Source organism: Pleurodeles waltl, chromosome 4_2 (assembly GCF_031143425.1).
Source record: "Pleurodeles waltl isolate 20211129_DDA chromosome 4_2, aPleWal1.hap1.20221129, whole genome shotgun sequence".
Classification (NCBI taxonomy): domain Eukaryota; kingdom Metazoa; phylum Chordata; class Amphibia; order Caudata; family Salamandridae; genus Pleurodeles; species Pleurodeles waltl.
The window spans coordinates 771,138,079-771,153,207 of NC_090443.1; the positions used below are offsets into that span (position 1 = coordinate 771,138,079).

General features: G+C 42.7%; 1 protein-coding gene across 6 annotated transcripts in view; it reads left to right on the forward strand.

The window, feature by feature from the left end:
- The window catches only part of SLC44A5 (solute carrier family 44 member 5), a 765,772-nt gene that overhangs the window by 734,032 nt on the left and 16,611 nt on the right, over positions 1-15,129 (forward strand). For all 6 annotated transcript variants that reach the window (XM_069232424.1, XM_069232422.1, XM_069232425.1 and 3 more), the window contains exon 21: positions 2,192-2,276. In XM_069232424.1, the coding sequence (XP_069088525.1) occupies positions 2,192-2,276 (85 nt within the window). The remainder of the gene's footprint in view (positions 1-2,191; positions 2,277-15,129) is intronic.

Genomic DNA, 15,129 nt, shown 5'->3' on the forward strand with positions numbered 1-15,129 from the left:
TGTATTAGTTTATAGTTGTGCTAATCTATTTGGCTAAACCGAACAGACCCATAAAAACTCCCAGAATGCATTGATGTGTTAAATAAAATACACTGGCTGGATATGAGGTGCGCAGGTGAGGTGGACCTTAGGTAACCCTAGATTTGAGTAGTTGGCTTCCTTCAATAAATTGGCATGCTGTCCGCTTTAACCCAGGAGGAGAGGAGCTGCCTATACAAAGATGAACATTGTGCATCTTGTTTGGCAGTTCAGCACCCTGGTGAAACTAAAAGTGGCTCAGGTCTGTCCTTCCAACTCTCTTGAGACATAGCCTTCGCGTGTGAGTCTTTAACCGGCCTTCTGTGTGTGTGAATGGGGGTGAGTGTGCCAATTTGCATTACAATTTACAGATCTTGTCAGCAGTTTGGCAGAACTTCAGTATGCGGTCATGATCTTCTCTGCTATTGTTCGGCATAAATATTGTGTCAACATACCCCACGATGCAGAGCTTTACATGCACAAACACGCACTGCTCAACACAAGCACGGACTAGACAATACCAAGAGAGACAGAAGATACACATATCAAGTACAGTTTTCTGAATTACCAGGTAGCAGAATACAAGTTATAAACTTGCAGGACAGTAATGAGTGAAGCTGTCAGCAAACGGATCGACTAAGATGTAGTGTGTGTGTCTGGCTCACGTCTGGAGTTTGTGGGAGAACGCTGATGCAAGCAGAAGTGCAAAGGTGCAAAGAGAGGATCTTCCGAATGTGACAGAAGCTTTTACTAGGGCCCTCATAGACAACTGGCACAATCTGCACCTGTCAGGGGCTCCCTCTTATATATTAATACATGTTAATGCATACCATCCTAGGCTTAGGTAAAATGCCCAGGTGCATCCCCTCTCTGTAGCCCCACTCCAATTTACTGAACCAGTACTTGAACAAGCAGTATGAGCAAGCGCACTGGTCTTTCTTTTGTATGACTGTCCATTGATTACACACTTAGGGGCACATTTATGAGAAAATCATGCAGCGCAGCAAGTCATCTTGCTTCGCTGTTCTGCGTGATAGGGAAAGGACAGCAATGCACCGTGTTTAACATTATAAGCACATTCCTGCCTTTTCCTTGCTCTGGTGCACAATGTGCTGCCTAGTGCCAATGCAGGCACCTTTGCGCCACGGTGCAAGGGTGGCTGCGTTGTAGATAGGATTGTTTTTATGCAGGAATGTGTACCTTCCTGCACAAAATTAATCCTCTGAGTAATTTTCCTCTTTCTGTGTGTGCTCATGTTACACCTCACCTGGAGAGATGTAGCTTTTTGACGCATTCCAAGGTCTGCCAGTAATGGTAAATCTCGCAATGCGCCAAAAACCATAGGGTGACATGTGGGAACACCCACCCATGAAACGCCTCCCTTGGGAAATCGTTGCATTACTCTAGACTTATCATGCCACTCAGGTCCACGCAAGGCGGCTTTGCGTGGTTTGATTAATCTTAGTATGTGCGCACCCTTGTGCCCCATTAAGTGGCGCTAGAGCATCACAACTGCATGGTGAATATGCCCCTTACTTTTTATGTGTTCATAATTCACAACAGTAAAACACCACCTACAGGCTCTTGGACAACCGTATTTATTGGTATATATATATATATATGTGTATATATATATATATATAAAACTGCACTGTTTTACTTAGGAAATATGGGCCCATTGATGTGGTCCCATTGTAGCACGCGCTGATAAAAGGTACCACGTCGTAACAGTTTCGGCAAATTGTGTTTTAACACCGAAACTTTCAGTCAGCGACATAAACACACTATAACAGCCCAGACAAAATCGTCAATTAATAGATGAACTAAATATGCCAAATAAAGTATCATATAATAAACTCACTGCAACAATAAACAAGCACTAGATACAAAAAACGTTGCATGTGAGTGCGGTAATAAAATGCTAGATATAAACACGTTTACCACATCTTGATTTTTGTTGCTACTAACTACACAAGGGAGGACTTTTGCACATGGTATTAAAGTAATGAATCTGAGGCAGCAGGATTACATCCTGGCTTTGGGTGATCAAAAACTCTAATCGCACATTTAGAATCCCTAGGAAATAATGGCTAAATGACTGCTTCTGGCATCTGTTTCTTTGAGACTTGTGACTGAGTGGAATGTTTGCTAATATAGTGTCTCTTATTTTTAGACTGTCATCATCGGATCGTATCTAATTGCACATGGATTTTTCAGTGTCTATGCAATGTGTGTTGATACACTTTTCCTCTGCTTTTGTAAGTATTTTGCAAGATCACTTTTCAAATTATTTACATTGTCAATGGGCACAACAGCAAGTACTTGTTTATTTAGATAATGAATTAACTTCTTCGCTGCCAGGCCTTTTCCTCTCAGGTGCCGAGCTTTTTTTTGCTATTTGGGGCAGTTTGTGCTTAGGCCCTCATAACGTTTTGTCCTCATAGGCTACCCAAGTCAAATTTGTGTCCTTTTTTTCCCAACATCCTAGGGATTCTAGAGGTACCCAGAGTTTGTAGGTTCCCCTGGAGGAGACGAAGAAATTTGCCAAAGTACAGTTTAAATTTCATTTAAAAAAAAAAAAAAAATGGGGAAAAAGCGCTGCATAAGAAAGCATGTGTTTTTTTCCCCTGGAAATGGCAAAAGGGTTTGCGATGCTAAAATCACCATCTTCCCAGCTTTCAGGAACAGGCAGACTTGAATCAGAAAACAACATTTTCAACAAAATTTTAGCATTTTACTGGGACATACCCCATTTTTACTATTTGTTTGTGCTTTCAGCCTCTTTCCAGTTAATGACAGAAATGGGTATAAAACCAATGTTGGATCCTGGACAGCTAACATTTCTGAAAAATAGACAGAATTCTGAATTCAGCTAGGGGTAATTTGTGTAGATTCTTCAAGGTTTTCTTCAAGGGTTTCCTACAGAAGCAACAGCTAAAATAAAAACAAAATTTAAATTGAGGTGAAAAAAGAGCCATTTATGTCCATGTTTTCTTCTGTATCTTTTTCCAGGTATGGCAGATGTTAGAAAGCAAAATACGTTACTTCTGCTGGACTGGCTGGTTGCAGGGATATATAGGGCCTGTAGGTTCATCAAGAAACCTAGGTACCCAGAGCCATTAAAGGAGCTGCACCTTGCAATGGATTTTCATTGTATACCGGGTATACAGCAATTCAGTTGGTGAAAAATAGGTATCAAGGAAACCTTTGTATTTCCAAAATGGGCATAAGATAAGGTGTTGAGAAGTAGTGGTTATTTACACATCTCTGAATGGTTCCCCATACTAGCATGTGAATTACGGGGCATTTCTCAAATAGATGTCTTTTGTACACACTGTCTTACATTTGGAAGGAAAAACAATTAGAGAAAGACAAGAGACAATAACACTTCTTCTTCTATTCTGTGTTCCCTCAGGTCTCCTGATAAAAATGGTACCTCACTTGTGTGGGTAGGCCTAATGTCCACGACAGGAAATGCAACATGGACATATCACATTTTTACATTGAAATCTGACGTGTTTTTTGGAAAGTGCTAGCTGTGGATTTTGGCTTCTAGCTCAGCCAGCACCTAGGGAAACCTAGCAAACCTGTGCATTTTTTAAAACTAGACAACAACGGAAACCCAGGATGGGGTAACTTGTGGCGCTCTCACCAGGTTCTTTTACCCAGAATCCTTTGCAGACATCACAATTTGGCAAAAAAACACTGTTTCCACATATTTCGGTGATAGAAAGTTCTGGAATATGAGAGTAGCCACAAATATCCTTCCACCCAGGATTCCCCAAAGTATCCCAATAAGAATGGTACCTCACTTGTGTGAGTAGGCTTAGTGCTCAGGCAATGCTCCAAAACACTACGTGGACACATCAAAATTATCAAATACAAAACTACCTGTTTTGGCGGGGGCGCACCTGTGTTTTTGGCCCTGGGCTTAGCAGCCATCTAGGGAAACCTACCAAACCCAGTCATTTCTGAAAACTAGACACCCAAGGAAGTCCTTGGAGGTGAGACTTGCGTGGATCCCCCAGTGTTTTCCTACCCAGAATCCTCAGAAAACTTCAAATTTAGCTAAAAAAACACATTTACCCCACATTTCTGTGTGGGATCTAAGCACCGGCACAAATGTCCTACCAACAAACACTCCCCTCAGTCTCCCAATAAAAATGATACCTCACTTGTGTAGGTGGGCCAAGTGCCTGTGACAGGGAAAAGCCAAAAAAGTGTCAAAATTGATGGGGAACCAAAGCGGGTTCAAAAGGGTAGTTTGAAAACAACGTTTTTAGGCTGACAAGTGGGGCAGAAGTTTTATTGGTGTAGATGCAACAATGCTGGGTGCTAGGAATTTTGTAGATTCCTGCAGATTCTGGAAGGTTATATCACAGAAATGTGGGAAAAATGTGTAATTTCAAGCATGTTTGAGGTTTGCAGGGCCTTGTGGGTAAGAAAATGGTGGGGGTGCATATGAAGGACACCACCCTGGATTCTCCCAGATGGTTAGTTTTCATATGCATCAAGGTCTCGTAGATTTTTCTGCATGGCAGCGTCCCAAAGTCCAAAAAGTGCAGCTCTCACAATTTCAAGTGGGATGATTTTGAGAGTTAGCCAAGCTCTCCCAAATGTAAAAGCAAACCCCAAAATAATCAAATGTTCTCTTGCTTGCCGTTGGGATAAGATCTTTTAGTGAGCTGGGGGAGAGCTGAAAGACTGTTACCCCATTCAGTTGGGGTGGGGGCTTAACCATGCCCATACTGGTTGGTAGCCACCACCCCACTATTTTGTTTTTTTAATTCCCTGGCATCTATTAGGCTTTCTGCCCCCCCGGGAGAGTGGATTGGAGGTAAATGGCCCATCTGTCCACCGGTGGGCAGAACAACTTTGTCCCCATTTATTTGGGTTGGGGTTATGGCCCTACCCCCACCCTCTTTTTTTGAAAAACATTCTTCCCTGGTGTCTTGTGGGCTCTCTGCCCCCTTTTTGGGCATATGGGCCTTACAAAAATAGGCCGATCTGCCCCCAAGGGGAGCAGAAGTGGCCAACAGTAATGTTCCCCCATGGAGAGCAACCCTTGCCCAAGGGGCTGCCCCCCCAAACAGAACAGACACACATACCAATCCCTGGTGTCTAGTGGTTTCTGCCACCCTTGGGGGCAGATCGGCTTAATTAAAATAAGCTGATGGGGCAGAAAAGGCTTAAAATAAATTTCCCCCCCAGGGGAGCAACCCTTGCTTAAGGGGTCGCTCCACTTGCGTGAAATTGGCGCAAAAAAAATCCCTGGTGTCTAGTGATTGACCTAAGAAAAATAGGCCGATCTGCCCCCAAGGGGGCAGAAATGGCCTAAAACAATTTGCCCCCCAGGGAAGCGACCCCTGCTTAAGGTGTCGCTCCCCATGTGTGAAAAAGTCGAAAGAAAGGATCCCTACTGTCTAGTGGGTTCTGCCCCCCCGGGGGCAGATTGGCCTAATTAAAATAGGCTGATCTGCCCCCAGAGAGGGCAGAAAAGGCCTAACAAAAACATGCCCCACGAGAGCGACCCTTGCCCAAAGGGCTGCTCCTCTTTCATTGTTTACTTTTTTGTAAATAAAACTCCCTTGTGTCTAGTGGGCATTTTTGCAGCCCGATCGCTTTACGATCGGGCTGCAGAAATGCTCAGAAAGACATCAAAGGAAAGGAATAGCCTTTCCTTTCCTTTGATGCCTCTCTGCCGTCCCCCCCAACCTTCACGATCGGAAGAAAAATGCAAGCATTTCTCTTCTGATCGCGCTGGAAGCTGAGCTTCCTGCACAATGGGGGCGACCTCTAATGAGGTCAGTGCGCGGTTGCGCGCTGACGTCATCAGGTGTCACCGGGAGGCAGGGGGTGTCAGGGGTTGAAGGGGAAGGGATTCCCCTTCCATCCCTGCCCAAGGGAGGGAAGCCCTGCTTCCCCCAAGGGCCGGATGCAGGAGGTAACGGTTACGTCTTCTGCACCCGAGCGTTGCTGCCGAGGGTGTAACCGGTACGTTCTGGGCACCCAAGGACTTAAACACCTGTAGTATCAAGCAAAAACCTTCTTTCTAGTACTCTCTTAAAGAAATTCTATATTTAAACAATATGCATGTAATAGCTCTGCATAAGCTTGGCATCAGCGAATATTTGTTTAAATTATGTATATATAAATATGACAGTTTAGACATAAAACTATATTGACGTCTATCTGCAGGCAATATTGGCTGAATTTCGTTTTCTTTTTACTTTAAAACATTACCCATATGACTTTTGGTCATGATTAAGAATCCTCTGGATTACTCCCCATTATTTCACTGCCCAGTTTACCATTACCAGGCTTAGTGATAATTCTAGGCCAGGTAAATAATGAGGATTACACATTTCTGTGGAATAAAATGTTGTAGTCTGTATTAATGCCCCCTTCCTGCTTGTTCTCCCTTGTCTTTCACACATAGGTTCTGACTGTTTTCAGCATGAAAAACATTGAGATGACCAACCAACAGAGGAAAACACTCAGTTAAGGAAATTCCCTAGGAAGGATTAACCCACTTGGGTATCTGTGTATGACTTTTAATCAAGACAGTTAATATTATCCACAGATCTCCAGGTTACGTCCTTGCAAACGTTTTCACATGGGACAATCCCAAGCAGGCTTGCAGGATGCACTTTTCCTTTTGTGAACTGAATCTTTTGATATCATGGAAGAGATTTGTTAGATTTTTGATAACAGTAAGCTATGTGGGAAACTATTCATCAGAACAAGGATTGTTTAGAAGTGACTAAAGCCATTAGAATGGGCCCTTGGTTGATGAAAAATTGTTTAGACTTCCTAAAGTATCTAGAGTCTCCCACAAATAATTGTTTTGGTAAAGGTGGTCACAAATTGTATATAGACTTTTACCAAATCATTTTTAATTTTGGAAACTGACATAGGTGCTAACAGGGTGGTTCACAAAATTCAGAGTGGACTGCAATTCAAGCTACCTCATCCACATTCATGACATAGGTTGCAAATTATGACCCATTACAATTGGCCACTATCACAGGGATGATAGCCTGCTAGGGTCAACAGACATCCATGTCTATGATTGCGTTAACATAAAGCAATCTTAATTTTTTAAAAATGCAGCCCATTTTTCTTAAAGGACAATGGGCTGCGTTTTAAAAAAATTGAAAAGTTGTACTAACTTTTTGGGAGTAGGCAGGAGTAGGTCCTATGGACCAAACCATTTTTTGTCTCCCCTCACCAGCTCTGCATTTCCCCATCCGCAGTAACACCCACCCACAACCAACTCCTGCATACATTTACCACATGCTACAAGCAGATTTGGGTCGCACGGAATCAGACCTAACATTCACAGGTCCACACGTTATTGTCCATTTCAGGGGAAATAACGTGTTATCCCTCAATTTAGCTTTAAGGATACTGTCTGGAATTGGAGAGCTGATCCCATCCCTATGGTATCTCTATACTTAGCCCTGGTGACCTCATAACAGGGGGCTGTAAGATTAATTATCAAGTACAGAAAAAATGGTTTATTAAGAATTTCTGCCATTAAAATTGGTATACCAAATAATTTGATGCACCACACATACAGTAGATGAAGCATAGGCTTCAGAGAAACAAAAAAATTGAAATAACAGAAAAATCACTCTGCACATGGATTACCTAGTTATGTTAGTTGTGGACATGAGTGAAAGTGGGTTGCTCATTATGGCTAAGGGAGGTTATACTCACATTATATGCTATGGTGTTGCTTGCAGGAAAGTACACTTTTTTTGCCATGTTATCCCCAATTTCTACCTGTTTGTCAAAGTGTGTTTTGCCTGTCTCACTGGGATCCTGCTAGCCAGGACCCCAGTGCTCATAGTTTGTGTCCTATGTGTGTTGTCAGTATGCTTAACTGTGTCACTGAAGTTCTGCTAACCAGAACTCCAGTGCTTATGCTCTCTCTACTTACCAAATTTGTCACTACACTTTAGTGACTCTATATTCCAATTCTGATTGACACTGTGGACCCCCCCCTTATAAGTCCCTAGTATATGGTACCTAGGTACCCACGGCATTGGGGTTCCAGGAGATCCTTATGGGCTGCAGCATTTCTTTTGCCTCCCATAAGGAGCTCATACAAACCTTTCATCAGGACTGCCACTGCAGCCTGAGTGAAATAGTGCACACACTATTTCACAGCCATTTTCACTTCCCTAAGGTAACCTATAAGTCACTTATAGGTCTAACCTTCATTCACTGAAAGCTAGGCACAAAGTTACTGTGTGTGAGGGCACCCTTGCACTAGCAAAGGTGCCCCCACGTTGTCCTGGGCCAATTCCCTGGACTTCGTGAGTGCGGGATACCATTATAAGCGTGCACTACATATATGTCAATACATACATGTAGCTTCACAATGGTTACTCCGAATATGGCCATGTGAGGTGTTGAAGATCATGGAATTGTCCCCCCCAATCCAAATCTGATATTAGGGGGGTAATCCCATGCACCCTGGGGGCTCCACCATGGGTCCCCAGTGCTGCCAAACCAGCTCTTGGAGGTTTCCACTGCAGCCCCAGCTGCTGCTACCTCACAGACAGGTTTCTGCCCGCCCTCCTGGGGACTAAGCAGCTCAATCACAGGAAGGCAAAACAATGCATTTCCTTTGGGAGGAGGGTGTTACACCCTCTTCCTTTGGAAATAGGTGTTACTGGCTTAGGAGAAGTAGCCTCCCAGAGCCTCTGGAAATGCTTTGAAGGGCACAAATGGTGCCCTCCTTCCAGAATTCAGTTTACATCAGTTCAGGGACCCCCAGTCCCTGCTCTGGTGTGAAAGTGGACAAAGGAAAGGGGAGTAACCACTCCCCTGTCCATCACCACCCCAGGGGTGGTGCCCAGAGCTCCCCCTGAGTGTCCCTAACATTAGCCATCTTGGATTCCAAGGTGTGGTTACCCTCTCGAGACCTCTGAGTGGCCAGTGCCAGCAGTTGATTGCAGAGACCCCTCCTGATAGGTGCATACCTGGGTAGGTAGCCAATCCCCCTCTCAGGCCTATTCAGGGTCTCTACTCTGGGTATTTCCTCAGATTCTGTTTGCAAGATTCCTCCAAGACTACTCTGTATCCTCTGCTTCAGCTTCTGACTGTCCGATCAACCGCAGACTGCTCCAGGAACTGCTGTAACTGCAACAAAGTATCCAGGATGACTCCTTTGATCTGCAACTTCAGCTTTAACCAGCATTTGCAACTGTTTCCACACTCTGAGGACTGCCTGTCTTCACCTTGCACCAGAGAAACTGAAGGAATCTCCTGTGGAGTGAGAGTCACTTCCCTGCTTCTGCAGGCACCCTTCGGCAATGACAACTGGTACTCTGGGACTCCTCTCCTGATGACGAGTGTGCTCCCTGGAACACAGGTGGTGGACCCAAGTGATCCAGTCTATCAAAAGGTTCAGCTGTCCAAATTTGGTGGAGGTAAGAGCTTGCCTCCCTGTGCTGTGACAGTACCCCTGTGCACCGAGTCTTCTGCACCTCCGTGGGCTTCTGTGCACTTCTTCCAAGAATCCTTTTTGCACAGCATAGCCCAGGTCCCCAGCACTCCATCCTGTGACGCACAGCTCCCTGAGTTGTTCTCCGGTGACGTGGGACCTTCCAGTGTAGTGCTGTGACAACCGCACTTTGCATCTTCTTTGTCCCCATGTCCTGGGACTCCCGTGGGTGCTGCCTGGTCTTCTGAGGGCTCTCCAAAGTGCTGAGAACCCCCTCTGTCTCCTCAGTCCCAGTTGAGACCCCTAGGTCCCTCTTGGGTCCAGGCAGCTCCTTTTTGACCGAAACCGCGTACTTGCTTGACCTAAGGCTTGTTGGCGGGATCCAGCAACACAAATAGCCTGCATCCAACAACTCGACGTGGGACATCACCTGCACCAAGCAGGAACCAACAGCCATCACCTTTGGTGCTCTTCTGTACTTTTCTTCTGACCAGAGAATCCACTTTTGCACCTTCTTCTAGGTTGGCAGGGGCTCCTGTCCTTCCTGGACTCTTTGACTGCTGGACTTGGTCTCTTCTCTCCACAGGTCTTCAGGTCCAGGAATCCATCATTTGTTGTGTGCAATCTTGCTTGGTTCTTGCAAAATCCTTTATCACAACTTGTAGTGTGTCCTGAGGAAACCTGCTGTAATTTACTCCTGCTTTCCTGGACTCTGGGGTGGGGTACTTTACTTACCTTTGGTGTTTTCCTACACTCCCTCTACACACTACACTTGCTTAGGGGCGAATTCAACATTCTCATTCCACTATTTTAGTATATGGTTTGGGTTGCCCCCTATGCCCATTACAATCTGTTGTATTTTCTACTGTTTCCACTATTCTATGACTGTTTACTTTCCTGATTTAAGGTGTAAGTATCTTAGGTACCCACTACAAACCAGGCCAGCCTCCTACATTGCTCACACAAAGTGTATACAATTTGGCTCCAAAAAGATAAACTCATTTCTGTGAGAAATACTTGATTCTCCCTTGAAAGTTTAGCACAAGGATCAAGTCCTACTTTCCTTTTAATCACTGACATACCTCCATAAAAAATTGTTGTCCAGAGGTATTCATTTTTGATTTGTGTATTTGGACCATTAGTTTGGGGTAGATATTGCTGATCCAGGCCAACTTTTTCTGGGTGACATGTTTAAAAATGGTGGATGTGTTGCAGTGATGATGTAATATTTCAGGAACCATGAGACCTATATACTTCATTTTGGTGTCAAAAATTGATTTTGGTGGTCATGTAGTCTTATAGAGACAGAAAATAACTGGCGACTATAATACAGGAAGAAGAGACATATATAGACATGAAACAAATAATAATGTTTTTTAATCCTTTTATGGTTACACCAAACAATGGTTATGATCTGAATATGAAAAAACTAATGTTTATCAATCCTGCTTTAGACACATTTTCATAGTTCATTTTATGTATTTGTTTCGGCAATCACTTGTGGTATATTTGCAGAATACTGAACATTTGAAAAGAGCATATCGACAGGGACATCTTTTTGTAGCAGAGGTTTTGCAAGTACGTGTAAGTGTAAGTTCTCTGGATAGAAGCTTTCGAAAATGTATAGGTTTTAGCAGCCCATCAATATCTTCCCAAACAGATTCACTCTGATCTTTCTCTAGATATGCATGATACAAAAGATTTACACATCTTCTGATCAAGTAGAACGGTACTTTAATGTGTCCATGCACAGAATATGATGGTGGAAGGTCACTTAGCAGTCCTGATCTCTTGAACTAACTGTACTGAAGATCGTCAAATGTGTGACAGTCAAATCTTGTTTTCCACACATGCACAAGGTATTTTCTACGTCTTTAAAGTCACATTCTTCTTCTGTCTCAGCAAATCCTTTTAGAAAATTCACAGGGCTCAGCAGTTAAAGCTCCAAGCTTTGTTCCAATTTTGCTCATAGTGTCATCACCTGCAACAATATGTGTCTTGAGAAGAACACTGGGCATTTCTGCCTCAGGTTTCTTGTACAGAATATGAAGTGTGTCTTTTCTCGCCTGTTCCATAATGTATCCATAACTCTGACAATCCTCGACTTCTGAACATTGCAACAAATCTAAGTAGCACAATAATAACATCTTTGTCATTTGATATTATAGTGACTCAATTGGAACCATTTCGAACAGCCCACTCAACATGTGGCAAAACACGAAGGTCAGCATCCTCCAATTTGCTGTTAAGTTCTTGAACAGTATGAGCTGTACCTTTTGAGTATATCTCTGCAGGCACCAACGCCTCATTGGTAATCATTCCACTTGCCATAATTGTAAATTTAGTGTTCACTGAAGCATCAGTAATGTTTTGGCGAGTTACCATCCCCAAGTTCATCTTGTTCGATGTTGATGACCAGAATTTATCAAGCTGCACAGGTATAGGTGTCTAATTTTTTATGCAGGCAAGGTCAATTGTTCCGCTTGTAGACATTCGTCTGATTCTCTCACATTCCTTGACAGATAGTTCAAGATAACTGTCAAAGACAATGTGCAGTTCTTGCAAGGTGCATACTGACTTTGATATCTGTTGAGCAGTCCAGACGACCTCTCCGAAGTTTTGCATGGATGAAATCTTGACCATTCACAATCATGACATATACTCTACAGCAGCAGCAGTTTTCAATAAGGGCACCTTTTTTAATTGAAATTCTTCAGGTGGAAGTTTTTTTTCAAGCTCTTAAATGAGTTTGTGCTTCAATGGTATGGTTTTAGCATCTCCATCAAATAATGCATTTGTTGGAAGGAGATCATGTAGCACAATGTCACCCCTTTCTTTTGCTACATCCATCTGTCTGTGTGCTTGTAAAAGTTGTTTTTTTATCTGTTTTTTAGTGGCTGGTTGTATGAAACTCTTACTATGGCACTTAAAGCATGGAAGTTTGGCTTTAGTGTTTATGTCAAACAGCTTTTACTCTTTCAATACAAATCGCTCCTGCTTCAGTTCTGCGTATAGTTTTGATCCATGTTCCTGGATATCTGGTCTTGGATATCTTGTCTTTATATTTTTATCCATATATTGTTTGGTCACAAAGTTGTGTAGTCACATAGGCTCCGTCATTTCAAAGGGGTTCCCTTGGTGCTGCATGAAATTAAGAAGGCTATCAACATGTTGATTAAAATGTTCGCCTGTCTTTCCCACAAGTTCATGGTGAGGAACAGTTTCACGGTTGTCCTTTAGTTTTGAATTTGCCATCTCTCTGAAAACATTGCAAATAGAAAGGACTACATGGTAAACTAGCTGCCATTGAGCAACATATTCACTTTTATATGTCTGACCAACAATTCCCTTTGAGCTTTTCTTTGATCTCTGGATCATCTATTCCAGTTTCATACCTGGTGTAACAACATTGAATCTTTCCGCTCTGTCTTTCACCATAAACTATCTTTGGATGAATTTTCTGTAGAGGTATGGTTTTCCCACTTCTAGCTTTTTCACTTTTTCCAAATATGAGGACCCATATCTTAGGTAGTTTATGCAATCGAATTTGTGAAAAACCACACAGTAGTCAGTGACTCGAAAGTCTTCACGTGCAGCTCCCAATCACTTTCCGGATCAGTATGTACCAAGTTTTTCACTAGAGCTACCATGTGTAAGACATTCCCCCATTACTCACAAAGTTCAGATTTTTCTTCACATTCTTTGACAAACTTGGTTATCCTGAGTGTATTAATTATTGCCCGGCTTTGCATTTTGTCTTTTGAATGAATAGCACCCTGTGCCTTGTTCACTTCTGAGATAAGATTTGCAAAACCTAATTTGTCATTCTTGTTGCAGAAAGCATTCCAACACAATGTTTCTGTAGCCTCAGACATTATGAGCATACCTTATAACGAATTAACATAATGAGTTCCCCTCAGTACTGGGTGGACAGTTTTGCTTCTAAAGATTTTAGCCGCAATAAATGCATTGTCTATGCCACATTCACTGAGATAACTTACTGCACACCGCAACACAACTTTTGTCATGTGGAAAATGCCGATCATTGGATACAGATCATCAAATTCTACTGGATTGCTAATAAAAATGTCAGCTACAATAAGGAAAACACCTCCATTGCAAAAAATTGGCAGGATAGGTTGGTCTTCAAGCAGAGCATGCACATTTTTGAAAATTTTAGAGACTTGTATACTGTTGTGTACTGTTGTGTAGGTTGTGACTGGAGATGCTATTACTCAAGCTTCTTCAGTAGGATGGTATTCTGGGAGATCATGTCATGAATTCCAACCAACAGAGGAACTGTGAACTGTCTTTTCTTCATCCTTCAGTCCACATTGAATAAGCAATATGATAAATTCAGTTAAATCAGTTTTGTGGACCCCAGCATCAGACAGAAGAAGATCCATGTCCTCAGACACTTTGAAACTTTCTGGTAGACTGATATGTGTTGATGGCTTGTAGTGCTTTTACACACATTGGCAAGGAAGGTGGGTTATAAATTTGCAGTCTTCAGCATACAGCTTGTTTTCCAGCAGGTACTTCATTGGTACAGTCTTGAAAAATCGCCATGGCAGTATAATGTGTGCTGGATAATCCAGACAAAGAAGAGCTGTCTTCAAAATCAAAATTATTAAGAGCATCAATTGTAAATCCTTTCCTAGTAAAGTGACTTGGAAGTGGTGTGCTATCGGATTCACAAGGTTTTACAGCATGAGCTGCTAACAAGTCCCTGCTCTGTGCTCTGTACCATGCCATTATAACTTGTTGATATACCAATACTATTCATTGGAGTGATTAGCTCTCTACTTTTATACGTATCATAGATTGCGTGGGCAGTCATCGTGTGTAACAGAGTTTTCTTTTTGCAGTGATGTAATTCATAAAACATGATTTGGAAAAGACAGTACATTTGCACAGCGTAAGCCTGTCGGGTTTATGGGATTGTCTTCCACTTCTTCGTTTATATCTTCAAAGCCATCATCAATGCTGTTGGCTTCTGTTCCAAACTCAATAACTTTAGTTTGTAACAGTTTCACTTTGCTGATATTAGACAATGATGTAACAAATGTTAAGACAACATCAGGCATTGTTGTTGACTGCAATGATTTGCAGACCTCTGGGGCATCACAAAATTTATCACTAAGCCCAAAATCTTAATTTTTTAGGACGTTTCTTAAAATGGTTCCTGCTGATTTTACTGCATCCTGTGATCTTATTTTGGCAGCAAGAACTTCAGGAGTCAAATCAGCTGAGAACACCATAAGTGGCTTGTTAGACCTGGCATCCTTGGTGTGGTCTCCCCTGTCTTTTTTGCCTCTGCTTTCCATGTTTTTGGTACCCTGGTCACATTACCACTGCTGACCAGTGCTACATTGCGAATGCTGCTGAGTAAATTGTATGTGTAATTGGCTTTTCCATGTTTGGCATTTTTGATTTACTAGTAAGTTTCTATGTAAAGTGCACTAGTGGTACCCAGGGCCTGTGACTCAAATGCTACTAGTGCGCCTGCAGCACTGGTTGTGCCATGCACATAAGTAGCCCTGTAAACATGGCACAGACCTGCCACTGCAGTGTCTGTGTGTGCAGTTTTAAACTGCCAATTCGATCTGGCAAGTATACCCACTTGCCAGGCCTAAACCTTCTTTTTCTACATG